The sequence below is a fragment of the Triturus cristatus genome, chromosome 11 (assembly GCF_964204655.1).
Source record: "Triturus cristatus chromosome 11, aTriCri1.1, whole genome shotgun sequence".
Lineage (NCBI taxonomy): Eukaryota > Metazoa > Chordata > Amphibia > Caudata > Salamandridae > Triturus > Triturus cristatus.
In genome coordinates, this window is record NC_140594.1 from 1053259476 (window position 1) to 1053282395 (window position 22920).

General features: G+C 50.1%; 1 protein-coding gene across 1 annotated transcript in view; it reads left to right on the forward strand.

Annotated features, from left to right (window-relative positions):
• MCCC1 (methylcrotonyl-CoA carboxylase subunit 1) overlaps positions 1-22920 on the forward strand; it is an 85790-nt gene that overhangs the window by 56356 nt on the left and 6514 nt on the right. Inside the window, exon 18 of the mRNA XM_085635359.1 lies at positions 957-1028. Coding sequence (XP_085491485.1) covers positions 957-1028 — 72 coding nt within the window. The remainder of the gene's footprint in view (positions 1-956; positions 1029-22920) is intronic.

The window sequence follows — 22920 nt, forward strand, 5'->3', positions numbered from 1 at the left end:
CAATAGATTCATAGTTATTTTCTTTCAGAATTCTATAATTATAAATGCACATAATTGAACTCTGATTTTTGATTTGAGGTGCTTATATGATAGGTGAGCCTGCAATATATTAATTACCTTTTAAACACATTTGTTAGTTGGAAAGTTTCTTTTATTTTCAGATTTTTCCATTCCTGATCCTTTTGATGGGTGTCAATTGTTAGCGGTGTATCACTCAATTATCGAACTACGGTATTATAAACGTGGTTTACACTTTTGCTATTTATTTTTTACTTATTTATGAGTCATACACTTGGTTTGCAGTTTCAGTACTATGACGTCCGGGAATATGTGTCGTATTACTATTCCTCTTTTTTTCATTTAGTTTTTTGCACTTTTGTGGTGATTCTGGTCAGACTGAACTGGATGACGGTTCAATGTATACTAAAAGTTTCCCATATTGAACCATTTATTACTTGCTATAGCCCTTTTGATGCCTGTTGGGGCATTAACCTAAGACAAAATACGTGTCGGCTAGTGAGTGGAGAAAACCTCTAAGAACTGCTAACTATTGTATGCAAATAAGGACACCAGAAGACTGAACTTAAAGGAACTTGTTAGCGATAATTTTTTGAGACCTTTCTTTATGCTATGGACATTGTTCCTATTGAAGAAGACTTGGTGGCTTTTCTTCATCTTCAAGCATCTGTGATATATTGTGATTAATCAGCTGTATTGTTTTGTCTGATATTGTACACTGAGTGTGTATGCATCAAATTACCCAGCCACCATTGTTTGGAATTCATTTCTATACAAAGAAGTCACATGCTTTGAGTAGCCTGGTATTGTCAGGAAGCATTCAAATTGCGGCACCACAAAGATGAGCTTCTAGAGAGCCACAAATCTGTAAATCTGATTTTGAACCACAATTTAATTTCCATGTTTTCACTAAGTCGTTCATCTGTCCTAAACACCAGGTATTTGTGAAAGAAGGCGATAGAGTGCAGATTGGAGATCCTCTTATGGTTATGATCGCTATGAAAATGGAGGTAAGTCATGCTTTAATGTTGAACTGTATTGTGGGCGCTAATGCCCCCTCTCTTTAACTGCAATACGGTTTTAGCATTTGTGTTGCATGCAGTTTAAAAAAAAAAAAGAGGAAAAAAAGGACTTTATCTAATTAGCTGTTAAAGAAGGGGTGTGGCCTGGTGCCAGTGTAGTCTGGAGCGGTCTGCAGAGCTCCGGCCTGCGCATCCCCCGATTATAACTATCCTGAGCCCCAAGCATGCCAATTTTTTACAAGTCGAAGCTGAAAGCCCCCAGGGCATGCCGCTTCAGCATAATCCTGCAACGCGGTAAAATCGCCCGATTTTCGGCCGGAGGGAACCGTGCCAAGAGAATCAAGATGGCGGCCGTGATGCAGAGGGGTGGAAACCTCCAAGGCTCAAGGACTGGGAGAGGGGCTAAGGCGGCTGGCATCTGTGTCGGAAGGACGAGGTGGGGCCTCGGAGGCAGCAGAGGCGAGCCTCAAGAACTGACTGTCGGCAGACCACAGTGCGACGTCGGGCGACTTCCTGCGGAGCTCCGGTAAAGCCTGCGAGTGCCGCCACGAGGCATAGATTCCTATTACAGCGATTTCACACCAGCGGGGGTTGCTTTCACGTAGGTGGGCGCCCTGTGGGCATTGATGCTGGGAGCATGGTAACCCCCGCGCCGCTACTGAAGGTGGGACTGACCGAGTGGGGCAGTGACTGCATTGGTGGGGCCTCTGGCGAAGGGCAACAGGCCTGGAATGAGCGGCAAGAAGTGCGATCCTGAAAGACTGCAGGGAATCGCCCCAAATGCTGATGAGACAAAGCACAAGGCCAGGCAATTCCCTACAGGGCACTGGGAAGACCTGTAAACGACGCCGCGAAGCAGAGAATCCTGCCCCAGGGTCATCACATCAGCGGGGGTCTCTCTCGACTAAGCGGGCTCCCTGGGAACACCGTTGCTGAATGCCTGGCAACCCCTGAGCAGCTGCTATCACAGGCGGAGGGGCATGAGTGGAGGATGCAGCCACACAGATTGAGGCCTCCGGTGGGGAATACTAAACCCTGGCCTAGTGGAGAGCTGGGGGAGCAAGGCCTGCGAGGCATTGGCCCGGCGCAAACTTCGCAGATGACAGTGTGCAGCGGGCACGACCACCAGAGGTTGGGTGGCGGCCTGAGAGGACTGGAGGGAGCACTCATAGGATCCTATGATGCCAGAGGTGAGAGGCGCTGGGGTGGTTGCGGCCAAGAGAAGACAGCGCAGATAGCTCAGTTCGGAGGAAGGCGGCAGAAGTGCACTAGTGGGGCAGCCATTGAAGAGCAACCGATCGCATAGGCCAAAAACCCGTTGCGCAATAAGACTGACCTGACATGCTGTAGTGGGCCGCGGATCTGCACTGAAAAGATGCCGCTGCCATGCGGCCCACCTTGACAGACATCATGCAGGTCATTACGGCCTCCAGGGAGGCACTGGAGGCGAAAATAGATGCAATAGGAACAGATCTGAGTCTACTGAAAGACGACCACCGCAAATTGAAGGAGAGGGTGGCAGCCACTGAAAAGACACTCAATGATCTCCCTGAGATGGTAATAACCTTACAAAAATCACTCAGTGAGGTGGAGGCCAAGATTAAAGTTCTCGAAGTAAGAGCTGAGGACAATGAGGGGAGATCTCGTAGAAATAATCTTCGCATAGTGGGAGTACCTGAAAAAACAGAAGGAACGGACATGGGACAATTTCTTGAGGGATGGATCAAAGACGAGGTAGCCCCAGAGGGTCTCACCTTTTTATGTGTTGGTAAGAGCTCACAGGATCCCAGCCAGACCGCCTAGACCTGGGGCCCCTCCTCTCCCTATAGTGGTGCGGCTCCTTCATTTTAGAGATCACGATCCCGTTCTACACCAAGCCCGCCTAAAGCAGGACCTGCAGATGTACAACAATAAAATCATGATATTCCCAGACTTTACCAGGGAGGTGCAGCGTTAAAGAGCCTCGTTCCTAGCCCTCAAAAAGAAGCAATGGCAACTACATATCCCTTATGCGGTGTTGTTCCCAGTGAGATTGCGAGTGACTGAAAAAGCAGGAGTGCAGTTTTTTACTACGCTTCAAGAAGTGTGGGAGTGGGAGGAGCCAAGATGGCGACCGGGACGGCAGCGTAGACTCCCGGCTCCGTGAACCTCCGCATCCCGCACGGATATCCTGCACGAGATCCTTAACCTGTGCTACGCGGTCGTGTTTCTGAAGGAGAGTAGCACCCGACTGCGTGACTCCGAGGTTTCTGGCTGCGGTATCGCCGGAGAAACGAGCATTTGAACTTTGCGGCCTGTGCTGCCCTGGAGCCGGGACCTCAGGTGGACGCCGTGGCCGGGTGGCAGTTCAACAACAGCGGCCTGTTGTGACTGGGCGGAGGCGGTCCGCCGGAGCGGTGCCAAACTCGGCCTACATTTCGTCGTGGTCGTTTCTACTGTCAAGTGTAGCGGTCCGAGTGCATGCCCGTGGGGGCAATTCTCAGATCCTCCGGTGGCTGCCCCTGCCTTTGATGGTGAGCTGCCCGGCTGCCGCCCGTATCCTGCCCTGATCATTGCGGGCCGCCCCTGGCTTTTTACGGGAGCGGGTCCGTAGTGGGGACGACTGTTGCCCGTGACCACGCAACGGATAACTTTTCGCCTGCCCCCGGAACCCGGTCACCAGCGACGTGGCCATCGAGACGCTTGTCCCAGGGTCCCGGCCCCGGTGAGGGTCGGGCATACTTGGAGGCCATCTTGTTGCGATGAAGCCTACCATCCTGTCCGCTGGGTCGCAGCGGGCTTGTGAGAGTGCGACTTTTGGGAGTGTGGCGGCGCGATCGCAGAGAGCTGTGCTGGGGTACGGCGACCTCCTCGAGGCCCTTGGTGCTCTTCACTCCTCCTTGATTCATGGTGTCCGGGTCTTGGGGAGTAAGCTCGACGGTGTGGCGTCGGCGTTGGGGCAATGGCGGCCCGCCTGTCCGCACGTACGTAGGGACTACCCACACTGCGCACAGGAGGACACTTTGGCGGCCACCCCTGAGGTTGGTGCACGGCTGGACACTCAGGCCAGTATGCTACAGTGTGTTCGTCCAGCTGAGGGCCTGATCTGTCCCGGAGGCATTAGACCTGAGTGGGATGTGGTAGCCTCGTCCCGTACGTGCCCTCCTGCGACCCAGGGACAACTCCAGCAACTATTGTCTGCTTTGGCTGCTTCTGCCTTCCTGGACCTTGAGTGCAGTGCATATCCTGGGGCAGCACTGGGAAGCCTGTTTCTCCACGCTGCGGACTGTGTTGATGCTCAGAGACTTCCACCCCATCTGTGTGCGTCGCTTCTCGGACGTTTTTGGACAATCCTCTACCTTGTAACGTCGGATATGGTGCTGGGTCGAGGGGTAGGCATGGGCAGAATTCCAAAGAGTGGTCAGGGATAAGGCTGATCCTTCAGGGGTGGTCATCTAGTGGACGGGCGGGCTCAGGGGTTGCGTGCTCTCCTGGCATAGCTAACAGCATAATAGGTGCATAGTGCTCCCCATCTTTCTTGAGAAGATCGCTTTTGTGCTGTTTATTGTTCACTTTGGGGGAAACTTACCGTGCGGGAGGGAGAAGCCGGGGGTATGTTTTGAAGGCCCTCCTCCAGTTTATTAATACTTTCTCCACCCCCCCCGTCTGGTGGGGTTCTTTTCCTACTTCTTTTTCCCTTTTCTCCTATATTTCGGGTCTGGTTCCAGGGCGACAGGCACACTGCTGGGGGGGGGGCCGTACTCATCTGCAGAGGTGCAGGGTGGGGGGTTGGGGGAGGGGATTCTTTCGTCTTTTATCTCTTTTTCCATGGCCTCCTTTTTCTTCTCTGATTCTTTTTGTTTTTCTTTTTCTGGGATCAGCGTGATACACCTCCTTTGCTATGACTCGTTGCCGCTCCATGTGTACCACAATTTCCGGGGTGCTCTCCGGGAGTTCTGGCGGGGGACTGCAGGCGCAACTGCTTATGATACTCTTCCTCATCCTGATGTTCTTGTGTTTGCGCTATTGACCTAATAGATTGCTGTAAATCGTTTACGTCTATTACTCTGCATACCTGGAATTGCTGTTTGAAAATTGTCTGGCACCTGATCCTTCTGCTTCGTTTCATTATAAAACGAAAACCTTTTTCTCCTGGTGCCCTACCTACGCTGTTCACAGTAATAGCATCACGACTCTGCTCCCCGATGTGCTGCCTGTGTTTACACTTGCCCTTCTTTTTGCTCTGATTGCTTAGCGGCCGGCCCCCGGGGGTTGTAGGCCCATACTTGTTCTCTATTGAACTGTCAATAAAGGTTTTCAAAAAAAAAAAAAAAAAAAAAAGAAGTGTGGGAGTGGTTGGATGCTAAGCAAGGTCACGACAGGCGTAATTCCTCACCAGATCTGCCACAGAAGTCCACAGAAAAGAGCAGGAGCACGACTCGGGCGCCATCATCAAAGGAGGTCAGATCTGAAAGGCGCAAGACACTGCAAGCAGTTGCGGAAATTAGCCAAGGTGGCTCCAGTCCTGGGTCAAGCAAGAGTGCACAGGAAGCGGACAGATCCGATGGATTGCTGGCCGCCAGTGCTAATGAAGAGTCAGACACTGAATTGCTGACAGTCACACCCCAGACGGCGGACGACATTGCGTGAGGCGGGGCAAGCCAAGTAGAAGAAGCAGTTATGCACCACACTGTCAGACAGACCTGAGATTGAGAGGGTGAGCACTGGGGTCATAGCTCATATCGGACAGGCTGAAGAAGTGCAGCACATGAACCGGGGCCGAAGATAAAGTCAGGACACTGGGGGATATGGTCTGGAGGTGCTCCTGGACCTCAAGGGTACGCTGCATAGCCCCACAACCACAAGAGGATTTGTTTGCAACTTAAAATGAGTGGTGATGGGAACTAGTTTGACTGTACCTGTCCTGGGGAGGGGGAGTTGGGGTTCTTGTTCAATTCGGGGGTTGTTTTTAGGGGCCAGGCGTGTCAAAGCTGAGGTAGCCACGGGGAGGAGGTGAGACCAGCACAATGGTACCCCCATAAATCTTAAATGCGTATCATGGAATGTGCGGGGGATACACTCTGTCGCGGCGCCATAGAATACATGTGTACTTAGTGAGGAGAGACTTGCAAATCGCGCCGCTGCAGGAGACGCACATAATGGCGAAAGAAAGAGCCGCGCTCCAGCGTAGATGGTGGGGCCATGTGAACTACACAAACTACTCGGCCTTCGTCAGGGGAGTCCTAATCTGGGTGAGGGCGGAAATAGCCTTTCAGTGCACAGGGCAAATAATCGACCCTGAGGGGAGGTATGGCAATTTTTCGGGGAGATTGGATGGTAGATATGTACCATTTGGTAGCATTTATGGTCCAAACACAGATCAAGCCTCATTCCTGACTCCGCCCTCCAGAACGCTGGCTCTAGCGCCGACAGATTCGATAATATTGGGGGGGGGGGCTTTAATTGTATCACAGATGTGGGGTTGGATCGCTCCACCCTCCTCTCCCTGACGTTCCCATACATAAACTAGCAGAAGCGCGAAGACCTTGGCAGCAGCGATGGGGGTTAGTGGACACCTGTAAGGCGCAACAACCAGGGGACAGAGATTATTCCTTTTTCTCTGCACTGCATGAGCTACATGTCAGACTAGATTCCATACTGTGCTCCCCTGATATGCACAAATGTGTACAGACCAGCGAATGTCTTGCCAGAAACATTTCGGACCATAACCCTTTATTACTGGGACTAATCTGGTCCAGAGAGAGACCTAAGATCCCAACCTGACGTCTGAGACCTGAAGCGCTGGAGGACCAGGTCTTCCAAGCGACAGTGGGCACTGCTATTGGACAATATTTTGTAGAAAATAATGGCAAAGCGACAAACCAACTAATAGAGTGGGACACCATTAAAATAGTAATACGGGGCGTTGTATCTCGGAGAAGGTGGGAGTACGAAAGGTGCTTCTGAAGGACACAATGATGGCTATGCAGAGATCTAGAGAGGGACAGACCAGACAGGAGAGATAAGCAGGAGGAACTCCTGACAGCCAAGGAGTCAGTAGCTGAACAGGTGGTGAGGCTACGTTGCTTTGACTACAAAAAGTATATGATCCGGGCTCACTCTGAAGAGGACGCATCTGGGATCTTACTGGCCTGGTTGGTTAACCCAGCTAGGAGAGGCTCTGTCATACTAGAGCTAAAGGGGCAGGATGGAGAGACTCTCCACCGACAACAGGATATTAATTGCATATTCCTGGATTATTATACAGACCTATACAAGAGTAGATTGTCCCCGATGAATGAGTAACTTGACGAATTTATAGGCGACATAGAGCTATCGGCAATAGAGACGTTGGGAAGAGACATAGAACTGAGCTAGGTGAGGGGGGCCATCAAGAACATGGCCGGGAATAAAACACACGGGACGGACAGACTCCCGGTGGAGTTTTACTCCCCGTATGTTGAACTACTAGCTTCCAGACTGGTAGAACTTTATAACCAGGCGAAACAGGAGGGAAAACTCCCTGGCTCAACGAGAGAAGCGGCAATCATCCCGCTGCTGAAACCAGGAAAGCCAGCATGGGACAGAGCAGCATACAGGCCGCTCTCTGTGCTTAACCTGGATTATAACATTTTGAGCCACATTCTGGCAACCCCCCTCCTCACATATGACAACACTAATACACCAAGACCAAGCAAGCTTTATCCCCACCAGAAGCACAGCATTAAATGTCAGAAGACTACTGGAGAAGTGTGGCTCAATGGTTAGAGCAGGCAGACCCTGATGCAGAGTTCTGGCCCTGGACCAGAGTTCAATCCCCCACCTCGGCAGGTATTGGATTCAATTCCATCGGACCTGATAATTTTCGCATCGGTGCCTATTCTAATCGTGGGTCCCACGCTGCAACTCTGGGCAATAGCTTGCTTAATCTCCACAACGGCCCCCACAGCGCAAAGGATGCCTGGCTTTCACCTTGAGGTGCCCAGGAGTGGACATCTCACAGGAAATACCAGGAAGGGTTCCACTGCGGTATGAGTACAAGCGCCGGGATGCCTCAGGGTAGCTGTGCGCTATACAAATACTTCACATTTACATTCACATTTACATTTACTGTATGTATTCGAGGCCAATTCCTACTACTGGGATGAGGCGTCCATCTTTGCAGTAGATATTGAAAAGGCCTTTGATAGCCTTGAATGGGCTTCTTTATTTCAAGTGATGAGGAAATTCTCGTAGGGACCTGAATTCGCTAAGTGGACGGCACTGCTCTATAAAGATTCCACCGCCTGGGTTAAGATGGGCAGACTAATCTCTGAGGCCTGCGGAATAGAACGGGGAACCAGGCAGGGATGTCCGCTGTCACCCCTACTGTTTGCCTTGACTATGGAGCCGCTGGCAGCCAAAGTTAGAACAGGCCAGTATTTTCAAGACTAGAAGTGAACGGGCAAACGCATCGTATTGCATTGTATGCCGATGATCTACTGCTGTTTTTGGAAGATGTGCTTCAGGGGGCTAAGGAACGCCTACACAGACTAGAGAGGGGGGCGGGCCTCAGAGTGAACTGGGCAAAGTCATGCCTCTTCCCTACCATGGCTGAAAGGCTGGGGCCACAGGAGACAGAGGGTGTACAGTGGGAGACCCGGTGCCTAATATACAAGGGAACTCCGATATATCACGCCCAAGAAGACCTATTGGAAGGTAACATGAGGAGAGTTTTGAGGGGAGCCAAGGCTAGTTTTGACTTCTGGGGGACCCTTCCTACATCAGTGGCTGGCAGTCGCCCTACTGAAGATGGTGACATTACCAAGGCTATTATATTATTTCGGAGCACTGCCAGTTTGGATCCTGGCGCAAAAGTTTAGTCAACTAAAAGCACTTGTAACGACATTCATATGGGGGACTAGTAGGCGGAGAGTAGCACTCGCCACCCTTATGAGACCAAGAGCAGAGGGAGGATTGGCTGTGCCTGATTTTGAGTGCTATTACCTCGCATCACAATTACAGTGGCTTACAAAGTGGGTGGCAAGCCGACTCGGGGACAGTGACTTATGGAGACGCGACCCCAAGCCTATGGTTACTGTCGCGAATAATACTGTGACTCCTTATTCAGGATCGTGACATCCCCGCAGAATTGAAAACAGCATGCAAATGTTGGAACAGGAGGCTCCGAAGGTGTAAGACTGAATGCCCTTATGCCCCAGAGATCCCGTTGGTTATGTGTGAAGCGCTACCTCATGGGGGTGACTGGCGTAGACTGGAGGCCTGGGGAGAGCTAGGAGTGACCTCCATGGGGGACTTATATGAGGAAGGCAACCTGATCCCATTTAACGACCTTAGAGAAAGATATGACATACCTGGGGGGATTTCCTGCTGCATACTGCCCTCACGGCAGCGATACGAAGACACCAGGGGAGGGACTCACGGAACCACAGACAATCGGCAGGGTGTCAGTATGTGGTAATGGCAGCTGGGACTTTTAAGGCGGTAACATGCCTTTTCAGGCTAATCACACATGAGACACTTCCTCTTCTCAATAAATTGCTTCAGAAATGCAGGGGGAGAACAGTTGGGGGCTGTTTTCAATGTTGAGCACTGACTATTACCAATGTTAAGGGTTAAAAGGAGAGAACTCAATGGACTGATTCTGATGTAGCTTCATTTAAAGTATTCCTGTACCTTGTTGAAACTTAAACGACTGTTTGATAAAAGCTCAAAAAAGTCTGTTTCTAAAAACAAATCTAATTAGCCGTTAAAATTATTGTACCCATTCATGGCTCAGTATTATGTAACCGTTCTAGAACAAATTTGTAAACAGTTCTTCAATATTTCTGTTGTCCCCTTCTTTTTTATAAGAATAGATGTCAAACATACAAGCTTTTTTTCTTTACATGGGCTTCCCAGAGCCTTGTTGTGTACGCTGTCTATTACTATTCCCTCCTAATATGGTGTATGCTTTATGTGCTCCAAACCAGTTGATTCTTTCACTAATATTGGTAACATTAATCCCATCTTTGCGAAAACAATGAGTCAATGGCCCTGAAGAAGTTCTGTATGTGGGACAAACATCGTTGGCTGAGTTGTTGAACTGTAATTTAACTGTTTTGCTGAAAAGAGTGGAAATATTTAAAGGTTGGAATAAAAGAAGCAATTTTTAATGCACATTCTAAGTCGAGCAATAATTTATTTTCTTGCTCTAGGTTACCTGTGATATACAATAAACTGTATGCACACAATGTTTTAATTTCTTCAGGAAAATGTTTTAGTAAGCTTACGCATACTCATATTTTAAGTGAAAAAGTTTGACAATAATGATGAATGTGCATTTTATTTAACGCAGACTTTGAACAAGCATGATATGGACATAATGGCATGCTTTTTCTACAAATGTCCTCTTCCTCGTACATTTAGCTTTGAGAGAAGGTATGCAGATCGCTTACTCAGAGTGCACTTTTGCTGATGTATTTTAAGATGTGCAGATCACATACTAAGGGTGAATTTTATAGTTACATTGGATATTCATTGCAAGCACAGAACTGTTTGCTTAGCCTGAATTATAGCGTTTTGAATGTGCTGCAAAACCTGTGCTCAAGAGGTCGGAGCAAAGGTATGATCTCTCATTTTGTGCGGTGGTTTTCTCTGTGATGCTTCAATTAGCTATGTACTGCTACACTATAGACTAAACCTACATTTCCTTTGATTCAGGCAAGCCTACTTTGTTTTGGGAGCTATTTTAATTCATAGAAAGCATATTTTGTCATTGTTGGAGGATCATAATTTTATAAAAACCTGCATGGTTCTTGAACGGGCTGGAAAAACATGCAATCATACGCCTAAGGCATGTTTAGTTTTTTAACTGCTGTCTAAATTTAAAAAATAAAATTAAAAAAACACAAGCTTATAGAAGAGAAAATTCAAATTTTTGTTCGGTTTGCCTTAATCCATTTTCTACAGTTCCCATCCAGCCATACTCATTGAAATGCGTCATACATTTAGAGCGCCATCTTTTTCTTTGGGTTGCATTGTATTTCATTGAAGATCTCGCTAGATTTGTGTTTTTTAAATTAGCAGCCTGTATTCTGGTACTCCCATCTGAGTTGCAAATGAGCAATGTTATGCTTGAGAGGTACTGTCCCTGTGGAGAGGGTTGCCCCATATGTTGCCGGGGTGAGCAGCTATGTTTAAAATAATTTTCCTCCCTGAGATGCTATATGTTCTGCAGAACAAATTTTACTGTATTCCTAAGGAGGTCTTTGTCAAGTTGGTGGGTGACATGCAAACCCTGCTGCGGAAAACGGGCACACCCCAGAATTGCCCTGAAGACACTACAATGTAACCCATACAACGGGGAATAGCTTTACCCGACCTTTCGGCTTACTACTGGTCATCCATCTAATTCATATTAATGACTGGCTATTTGCCCTACTAGATACTCCACTTTTAGTCTACGGGCGAAATGGAGAGAATAGTCATGTATACACTACTGATATGGGGTAAAGGGGCGCAACATCTTCTCCCAGCCGCCCAGATACCCATTGAAGCATAGGGAAAAGCCACGAAATGTCTGGGCACTTACTGTAGACCCACACTGAAAATGCCCTTATGGGAGAGGAACTGGCTCCTAGAGATCCAGAACTTACAGGGCTTTGAAGCCTGGGATCTCCAAGATAGGATGGGGGTTTGCTAGAGAATGGAGTTATTATGCTGTTCTCCTCGCTGCAACATGAGTATGGGATGAACGCCAACCAATTCCTTAAGTATGCACAAATAAGGCATTCTTGGCAGGCCGAGGGGCTACCTGGGAAGGGCATCCCAGAGTAAGCTCCATTGGAAGAGCAGTTGTAGACAGAGAACCTGGTGGGAAAGGGAGCGGTCGCCCTACACTGCAAAACATTGAATAACAACTTGCCCAACAGTCTAAACGGGCTGCGCGAGAAATGGGTGTGTGATATAGGAGACGTGTAAGATGTCGATTGGGAGGCTGCCCTGTTGCACCCGAGTGGTGGCAATAAAATCAAGGTTACGATTGATCCAATTTAACATTTCTCCACAGAGTCTTACGATAGGCGGAGACTACATATTATGGAGAGGGCACAAGACCCGAACTGCTTGCATTGTCAAGGGGGCGACGGATCCTTTTTCACACAATCTGGGCATGCTGATTAATCCAAGAATACTGGGTGGCCATCACAGGGGAGCTCAGTAAAGCCCTTGAAAAATGTATCCCATTAGAATCAAAATTCATCCTTTTTGGGGGTCCCCAATGACCTCAACCTGCCACGGGCCAAGGACTAGGCCACGTGGTAGCGTAGAAGGACATAGCCTGTTACTGGGTGGTGTTTGAAAGGCCGACGATGCAGGAGTGTTGGTGCGGCATTGATATGTACTTGGCAGCAGAAAAAGTCACATATGCCAGTAGGGCTTGCCCCCAAAAGTACCGCAAGGTGTGGGGCGGAATGATTGGATACTATTCACTGGAGATAATAGGAGAAGGTGCGGGACAGAGCCAGGAAACCGCGATCAACCAACCACGGGTGTCGTAATATGTATATATGTGATACTTGCCTATGAACTGCTGCTGTTGACTCTGCTTTCTTTCCTTTTTAAGAATGTATCGGCTGACTGAGGTTTGGGAAGGGGCAGGTCAGTGGGGGGGGACCAGGTGTATGTTCAGTGTTAATATTTTGATTATATTGTGGACATACATCTGGTGCCTGTGCGGTGTTTTTCCTTGTTTGACGCAAAAAAAAAATACTTATTAAAAAAAAAAAAAGAGGCTCTGTCCCCTGGCAGTTGTTCCTTGCATTTTTGGTGGTTTGGCTGTTGGTGTCTATAACTCTTTTGTCCCGTTTTGTAATTTTGGTTCTCTTCAGTTCTTTATACTCCAGCTCAGTGAGAGGAAAACATTCTGCTATGTAAGCTTTTAGACCTCTGTTTAGGCCTATACATAGCTGTTACTCTAAGTTTCAACATTTGAGAAAATCTTTCTGGAAAACATTCCATGGACAGGCTTCACCACATGATTAAAAGCATAACGTCGTATGTCTTTTAAAACTGTAGAATTTATCAAAAGTTGATTTTAAATTCTATGCAAACTAGGCTGTATAAGTAACCGCATCTTTAGGACAAGAAATGTGCAGGCATCCGTTTCTTAAACCAATGTTGCCTTGATTATTTTTTCACATTATATTGACTGTTTTAATTGTATGCAATCAAGTCATAGCACAGTACCTCCACTCTTTCCTCACTTTTTAACCATACCAGCTAGTAGGAACATTGAAGTTTATTTTTCCACATAGCCAGTTATTTTTATCTTTTTCTATTCACTTCACTATCTGACCCTTCCACTCCTACATCACACTTAGTATTTAATATTCAGTGCTCCCACATCATTGTAGGTCTTAGCACGCCCCATCCCGTAGAGGGGCGGGAAGAACCCGATGACGAAGCATGCCACCAAGAGTCCTCTTGGTGGGTGAGGGTTATTTTAACAACGCTGTGTGCTCTCCCAGATTAATAGGAGTGATACATCGCATAGGTCACTGGAAGGACCTTTTGTTTTTCTGTCTAGTTCCAACTAAGGGTGGATCCTTTTGTTCATTTTATCTTCATACCAACAGATAAATCAGAACAAACAATTCACTTTTTAAGCACCACCATCCACCTGCACGTCAGTGGCTATTTCCTAAACCAGTAAACCAATCACAAGGCTTTTGCTTCACATTTCTTTCTCAGTGCAAAGTTTTTAAAAATACTCAAAAAAAGGGATTGGAACGCCATAATCGTTCTACCATTTTGAGGGCTTTGCTATCCAAGTTTGTTTTGTGAATCAGTGTGATAAACGTTTGGCTTTCTTCCTTTTGAGTTTTATGAGTAAGCCATTAGTGATTGTATTGATGTTTTTTTTGTGTCGAGATCAGTTATTTTAGCTAATCCTGAGCTTGTTGGGATGTGTTAGACCTGACAGCCCTTTGGGTGGTCCCTCCTCATCATTATTTATTTTGTCCCACTTTTGCCTCAAACCCTGTTTGAATTTTTCCTTTTTGGGAACCACCAGACTTTTTCGTGTTGCTACAGATTCAGGGAGCCATTTTAGCTACCCCTGAACCTTCTGTCTGAGGGCCCGAAGCACAAAATGGTGGCCTCCTGTGACATCACCAGCATCCACTGGAACCTACCAGCACTTTCCAGAACCTTCCAGGAGATTCCAGAACTGTGTGACAGTTGGAAACCGTTTAGAATGTTGGGAGGATAAGAGAGGCAGTTGGCAGTTGGAGCTGGCAGTTGGCACCTGACTGGTGAAGAGAGAGGAGCACAACAGTGAAGGAGGAAGGAGTGAAGCAGCAGGGGTGGAAACTTGTGCCTGGAGTGGGGTCCATAAACCCACCCTTGATACTTGTCCCTACTGATGGATCCCAGCCTATAGCCCTGTGTGGGAAGAAGACAGAAGAAAACCATCCTAAGGACCTGGACAGCAGGAACAGGCCTTAGAACCAAGAAAACAGCAAGATTCTGACCTGAGAACTGGTTTCCCTGGAGCCTGGCGTCGAGTAGCCGAAGACCTGGAGCCCGAGGTGGAGAAGCGGCGCTGACTGAGGTAGCAGACGTCGTACCCGGAGCCGCCTGAGGTCGTAAGAGGGCGCCGGCGGAGGTCGAGAGGAATACCAAGGGTCGAGAAGGAGGTGAACCGAGGTCGAGTGAGCGGCGTCATCGGAAGGGTGAAGTCCGCCCTCCGGAGTCGTCGGAGACCGAGGTAGAGGAGCACCGGGGGTCGGGAGTGAGGATCGCACTCCGGAGTCGCCCGGAACCTGTGAGGAAGAGCACCGGAGGTCGGGGGTGAGGATCGCACCCCGGAGTCGCCGGAAGTCGACAGCGAGGCCAGGCCGGCCGACGTCATCGGAGCCGAGAGCGCCATCGGACCGGAGCCGCCCGAAGTCGACATCGTGAAGAGACTGCCCGACGCCGTCGAATCGGAGGTCGAGATCGAACCGAGGCCACCGACATCGGACCGGAACCGCCTACCGGCGTCGACAAAGAACTGACACTGTGCCGAGGCCGCCGAGACCGAACCGGAACCGCCTCACGGCGTCGACGCGACTCCAGCGGCGTCGGAACATCAGAAAAGGGCAGTAAGTGGAGTAGAGGGCGCCTAAGGCCCTGTGGAGACCTGAGAGACTACTCTAAGGGGCTAGGGAGGTGCTGAAACCCACCTGACTGTGCCTGGGGTGAACTGGGACTAACCTAGAGAGGTTGTGTGGAGAGGAAAGCCAGGGCATTGGAATTCCCCCCTTTGAACTACCTCAGTTTAGGCCTCAGCCTTTGCCTCAGCCAGGGAGTAGGACCCCCCAAGCCTTCCACGCCCTACAAGCTGTGCCTGGGCCAAATCAGCCCTTAAGTATTGAAGTGTTATCTGATTCATGAGTGTTATTGTATACTTCTAATTATTTATTGGGGAAACTGTATTTATCAAATTCTTATCTATTTAATGCTGCACTGTGTGTATAGGTCCACAGGACTTGTTGGTGTACAGTATTTATTGGTACAGTATTTATTGGTACAGTATTTATTACCTCAAAGTATTTAATTGTCTGTATATATTGCACTTGTATTTATGCCCTGTTATTTATGATCACCCCTATTTATTTCAGCAAACAGCAATTATTTATTTGACCTGCTCTATTTAAGAATTTGTATATTGTGATTGCTATTTATTTTCCCAATCAGCAACTAAGAGAAAAAGATAAAGAAGGATATTTTCATAATTTTTACGGTGTAGAGTCGTTTTTGGAACGGATGCACGCATGGTTATTGTATGGGTATATTGTATGCTTAGCACTGCGCCTGTTTCCTGACCACTCGAGCCAAGCTACCCCATTGTGTTGGGAAGGTCCACCGCCACCCTGCGGAGTGGGAGTGGGGCTGTTTCCAACATAAATTGGTGTTCAGTGGTGGGATAGAGCTGTGCCTACATATACTCAACAATAACTGTGGGTAGTCCATAGGCCTACACCGGGAGTTTTCTCACAGCGGCCTTCCTAATTGTGGGTTTTTGTTTTTTTCAAATTTACTCTGGTGGTGGGAGGAGGTATTACTAAAGGTACCCCCCTGCATTGTTACTACACAAAACCTGTCCTCTAACCTGAGTGGGCAAGATGGAGTTTGTTCTTGAAAATCTAGACACGTACACTGTGGCCCAACTCAGGGAGTTTTGCCAGCGAGAGGGGGTGTACTGTCCCCCAGGAGCAAAGAAGGGTGCACTCCAAACCAGCTTAAGGGCTTGGGGGGAGGCACGCAGGGAAAGCAAGGCTGAGGAGGAAGACAGGGATGGAGAGCCTGACCCCGAGGGGGCTGAGATGTACCAACCTGAGGTGGGGAACCTGTCCGCAGGGCCCAGGACACTTTCTAGGAAGGGCAGCACTGTCTCTAGTGGGGGCTTATCCGAAGTGGAGTTAGCAGACCGGAGAGAGAAGAGACAGCTCACATGGGACTTAGCAAGGCTGGAAAAGGAGAAAGAGGAGCAGAGGATGGCCCATGAATTGCGACTGAAAGAAATAGATCTTCAGATTTTGAGAATCGGGGCACAACCTGTTCCTAATGGTGGCAGCCAAAACCAAGAGTCCACCAGGGAATCCAAACCTTACCTGCCAAAGGACATTGTAGCGAGCTATGGGGCGGGTGACGACATCGCCAAGTGGCTAGCAGCCTATGAGGTCTCATTGAGGGCCCATGGGGTTCCAGCGAAGTATTGGGGAGGGGGATTGTATAAGTACATGCCTCCAGCTGGTAGGGATGCTTTATTGGCCCTCGAAGAGGAAGAGCAAACCCACTACCCCACCATGAAACTGGCGCTCATCAGGAAGTTTGGACTAACTCCGGAAAAGTACAGACAGAAGTTCAGGGGTAGTCACAAACTGGGCACACAGAATTGGGTGGACTTCCTGGACTATGCAAAGAAGGCACTGGAAGGTTGGATTCAGGGCAGTGAAGTAAGGAACTACGAGGAGCTGTTTGACCTAGTATTGAAGGAACACCTACTCGAGAAATGTTTCCCTGAACTGCGGCAACACCTGGTGGATAGCAAGCTGACCAGTCCCCGGAAGCTTGCTGAGGAGGCGGACATTTGGGCTAGTACCCGGGTGTCCACAAGGGGGACTGGAGGGGATACTCAAAAGGCCGGACAGGGCGCCCCCCAGAAGAAAGAGGGAGGGGAAAAGAAAAAGGAGTTCTCCAAAGGCCCCCAAAATAACTTCCAAGGGAAGGGAACAGGATTCACCTCTAAGGCTAACCCACCCAGAAACCCTAATCCTGGCCAGAGTCAGCAGCCAAGGGTTGTCCATTGCTATGAGTGCGGTGGCGTTGGACACTATAAAGGAGATCCGAAGTGTCAGAAACGATCGCCCCCTCCCACTGGAGGAAAGCCCCCCGGAGTAGCTAGTGTAGTGCTCGGGGAGGAGATGCCCTTAACTAAGGGAAGGGAGTGGGCGGGTGTCACTTTAATGTCCCTGGGAGAACGGGAGATGGTTCCTAAGATCCAGGTGCCCGCAAATACTGCAAAGTATGGGCAGTGGATCACCATCAACGGCCAAAGAGGGGAGGCTCTGAGAGACACAGGAGCCAGTATGACTATGGTACGTAGCCAACTGGTGTCTCCAGAGCAAGTCATTCCCGATGTACTCCACCCAGCCGCGATGGCTGACGGCAGAACCGGCCACTATCCCGTGGCTGAGGTTCCCTTTGAATGGGGGGGGGTTGCAGGTTCACTTCGAGTTGCCGTAAGCCCTGCCGTGCCAGTCGATTGTCTGCTGGGCAATGACATGGAGCACAACGCTTGGAAGGAGGTGGAATACCGGACTCATACCGAGATGCTGGGTACACCTGACTGGGCCTGTGTTAGCACAAGGTCCGTGACTACCCGAAGAGGGAGTTCATTCCGGCTGGAGCTTGGAACAAAGGCCCAGCCAGCTGCCAGTCAAGGGAAGAACCGAGGACAGGAGGAGCCTGCCTCGGCGTCTCCACCCCGTAGGACGGATAGGCCACCGGAGGTGGTGGACCAGGAGACTGCGGAGGGGGACGTTACCAACCTGGAGGACCTACCCATCCCGGCCGAGTGGCACGTGGAGGGAGGCCCGTCCAGGGAGGAATTCTGCCAGGGCCAGAGGGAGTGCCCTACCCTTGAGGGGCTGAGGCGACAGGCCGAAGCCCAGGCAGCAGGGAACGTTGAAGGGAACTACAGTGTTTACTGGGAGGATGGCCTCCTCTACAGTGAACCCAAGGCACCCCTACATGGATCGTCACGAGCCTTGGTAGTTCCTCAACGTTATCGAGCCTTCCTTCTAGAGTTGGCTCACGAGATACCATTGGCAGGACACCTGGGGCAAGACAAGACCTTCGCCCGTCTTGTCCCACACTTTTATTGGCCTCAGATGAAAGTGTCGTCCGATACCTACTGCCGGACATGTGTGTCTTGCCAAGCCAGTGGGAAAACAGGGGTGAAGCTGAAAGCTCCCCTGGAACCACTTCCTGTCGTTAGCACCCCCTTTGAAAGGGTGGGCATCGACATTGTGGGTCCGTTAGATCCACCGACTACAGCTGGTCACAGGTTTATCCTGGTTCTGGTGGATCATGCCACACGGTACCCAGAGGCAATACCTCTGAGGACCATAACAGCACCTGTTGTGGCTAGGGCCCTGATGGGAATCTTTACCCGAGTGGGTTTTCCCAAGGAAGTTGTGTCCGACAGGGGGACCAACTTCATGTCAGCATATATGCGGGCAATGTGGAAGGAGTGTGGAGTGACCTACCGGTTCACCACTCCTTACCACCCCCAGACAAATGGTCTGGTGGAAAGGTTTAACAAAACCTTGAAAGGCATGATCAGAAGTCTGCCTGAAAGCCTGCGGAGGAAATGGGACGTCCTCCTACCCTGTTTACTTTTTTCATACAGGGAAGTGCCACAGAAGGGAGTGGGCTTCAGCCCCTTCGAGCTTCTGTATGGGCACCCTGTACGTGGACCTCTTAACCTGGTGAGAGACGGATGGGAAAGAACTCCCAGAAAGCTCCCCCAGGATGTGGTGAGCTACATGCTGGCCTTCCGGAGCCAAATGGCTAAGTTGTGGAAGCAAGCTTCTGACAACTTGGAAGCCAGCCAAGCAGTAATGAAGGCGTGGTATGACCACAACGCTCACCCGGTGGAGTTGGAGCCTGGCCAGAAGGTGTGGGTGATCGAACCAGGAGAGCTTAGTGCCCTCCAGGATCGCTGGTCAGGACCCTTTGAGGTGTTGGAGAAGAAGGGTAAGGCTACCTACTTGGTGGACCTGAAGACCCCTCGTCAGCCCCTGCGGGTGCTGCATGCCAACCGCCTCAAACCCCACCACGAGAGGCCCGAAGTCATCTTGATGATGGTGACTGACGGAGGAGAGGACGTGGAAAGCGAGCCTCTCCCTGATCTGTTTGCGTCTCAAGAAAAGGATGGGTCGGTGGAGGGAGTGATTCTCTCCCCATCTCTAACTCCTGAACAGCAGGAGGACTGTCGCCAGGTCCTGGGGCAGTACTCTTCGTTGTTCTCCCTTGTCCCGGGTAGGACTCACCTGTGCGTCCATGACGTGGACACAGGAGACAGCCCACCTGTGAAGTCCAAGATCTACCGGATGTCAGACAAGGTGAAGGCCAGCATTCATAGTGAAGTCACTAAGATGCTGGAGCTAGGAGTGATTGAACCTTCTAGCAGCCCCTGGTCCAGTCCGGTGGTGTTAGTACCGAAAGCTGCACCACCGGGTGCCCAACCAGAACTGAGGTTCTGTGTGGACTACCGGGGACTGAATTCAGTGACAAAGACTGATGCACATCCGATCCCAAGGGCGGATGAGTTGATTGACCGGCTGGGAGCTGCCCAATATCTAAGTACCTTTGACCTTACTTCAGGGTACTGGCAGATCTCGTTGACTGATGGAGCAAGGGAAAGGTCAGCCTTCTCCACGCCCAATGGCCACTACCAGTTCTGTGTGATGCCCTTTGGGCTCAAGAACGCACCTGCCACGTTTCAGCGCCTGGTAAACCAGATCCTCACCGGAATGGAGAGTTTCTCTGCTGCTTATCTGGATGACATAGCCGTCTTCAGTAACAGCTGGGAGGATCACTTGCGTCACCTGCAAGCTGTTCTCCAGGCCCTGAGACAAGCTGGATTGACGATCAAGGCCAGCAAGTGCCAGATCGGGCAGGGGTCGGTAGTGTACCTTGGACACTTGGTGGGTAGGGGAACGGTGCAACCCCTCCAGGCGAAGATCGAGGCCATCATGGCCTGGGAACCCCCCAAGACACAGACTGAGGTCCGAGCATTTTTGGGCCTCACGGGATACTATCGCCGCTTCGTGAAGGGGTACGGTACCATCGTAGCCCCTCTCACGGAGCTCACGTCCAAGAAACAACCTCGACGGGTAGTCTGGACGGAGGCTTGTCAGCAAGCCTTTGAGAAATTGAAGAAAGCCATGTGCGAGGCCCCGGTCTTAAGGGCCCCAGACTTTTCCAAGAAGTTCATTGTCCAGACAGATGCATCAGAACATGGCATTGGGGCAGTGTTATCGCAACTCAACGAAGAGGGTCTGGATCAACCCGTGGTCTTCCTATCCAGGAGACTACTTCCCAGGGAACAGAAGTGGAGTGCAATAGAGCGTGAAGCCTTTGCAGTGGTATGGGCTCTGAAGAAGTTGCGGCCATACCTGTTTGGCTCGCACTTCCTAGTTCAGACCGACCACAGACCCCTTCGTTGGCTGATGCAAATGAAGGGGGAGAATCCCAAGTTGTTGAGGTGGTCTATTTCCCTACAGGGGATGGACTTTCAGGTGGAACATCGGCCTGGAGTGGACCACGCCAATGCAGACGGTCTCTCAAGGTATTTCCGCCTTAGTGATGAGAACTCCCAAGGGGTTGGGTAGCTCTCCCCACTTTCAGCTGGGGGGGACGCGTGTTAGACCTGACAGCCCTTTGGGTGGTCCCTCCTCATCATTATTTATTTTGTCCCACTTTTGCCTCAAACCCTGTTTGAATTTTTCCTTTTTGGGAACCACCAGACTTTTTCGTGTTGCTACAGATTCAGGGAGCCATTTTAGCTACCCCTGAACCTTCTGTCTGAGGGCCCGAAGCACAAAATGGTGGCCTCCTGTGACATCACCAGCATCCACTGGAACCTACCAGCACTTTCCAGAACCTTCCAGGAGATTCCAGAACTGTGTGACAGTTGGAAACCGTTTAGAATGTTGGGAGGATAAGAGAGGCAGTTGGCAGTTGGAGCTGGCAGTTGGCACCTGACTGGTGAAGAGAGAGGAGCACAACAGTGAAGGAGGAAGGAGTGAAGCAGCAGGGGTGGAAACTTGTGCCTGGAGTGGGGTCCATAAACCCACCCTTGATACTTGTCCCTACTGATGGATCCCAGCCTATAGCCCTGTGTGGGAAGAAGACAGAAGAAAACCATCCTAAGGACCTGGACAGCAGGAACAGGCCTTAGAACCAAGAAAACAGCAAGATTCTGACCTGAGAACTGGTTTCCCTGGAGCCTGGCGTCGAGTAGCCGAAGACCTGGAGCCCGAGGTGGAGAAGCGGCGCTGACTGAGGTAGCAGACGTCGTACCCGGAGCCGCCTGAGGTCGTAAGAGGGCGCCGGCGGAGGTCGAGAGGAATACCAAGGGTCGAGAAGGAGGTGAACCGAGGTCGAGTGAGCGGCGTCATCGGAAGGGTGAAGTCCGCCCTCCGGAGTCGTCGGAGACCGAGGTAGAGGAGCACCGGGGGTCGGGAGTGAGGATCGCACTCCGGAGTCGCCCGGAACCTGTGAGGAAGAGCACCGGAGGTCGGGGGTGAGGATCGCACCCCGGAGTCGCCGGAAGTCGACAGCGAGGCCAGGCCGGCCGACGTCATCGGAGCCGAGAGCGCCATCGGACCGGAGCCGCCCGAAGTCGACATCGTGAAGAGACTGCCCGACGCCGTCGAATCGGAGGTCGAGATCGAACAGAGGCCACCGACATCGGACCGGAACCGCCTACCGGCGTCGACAAAGAACTGACACTGTGCCGAGGCCGCCGAGACCGAACCGGAACCGCCTCACGGCGTCGACACGACTCCAGCGGCGTCGGAACATCAGAAAAGGGCAGTAAGTGGAGTAGAGGGCGCCTAAGGCCCTGTGGAGACCTGAGAGACTACTCTAAGGGGCTAGGGAGGTGCTGAAACCCACCTGACTGTGCCTGGGGTGAACTGGGACTAACCTAGAGAGGTTGTGTGGAGAGGAAAGCCAGGGCATTGGAATTCCCCCCTTTGAACTACCTCAGTTTAGGCCTCAGCCTTTGCCTCAGCCAGGGAGTAGGACCCCCCAAGCCTTCCACGCCCTACAAGCTGTGCCTGGGCCAAATCAGCCCTTAAGTATTGAAGTGTTATCTGATTCATGAGTGTTATTGTATACTTCTAATTATTTATTGGGGAAACTGTATTTATCAAATTCTTATCTATTTAATGCTGCACTGTGTGTATAGGTCCACAGGACTTGTTGGTGTACAGTATTTATTGGTACAGTATTTATTGGTACAGTATTTATTACCTCAAAGTATTTAATTGTCTGTATATATTGCACTTGTATTTATGCCCTGTTATTTATGATCACCCCTATTTATTTCAGCAAACAGCAATTATTTATTTGACCTGCTCTATTTAAGAATTTGTATATTGTGATTGCTATTTATTTTCCCAATCAGCAACTAAGAGAAAAAGATAAAGAAGGATATTTTCATAATTTTTACGGTGTAGAGTCGTTTTTGGAACGGATGCACGCATGGTTATTGTATGGGTATATTGTATGCTTAGCACTGCGCCTGTTTCCTGACCACTCGAGCCAAGCTACCCCATTGTGTTGGGAAGGTCCACCG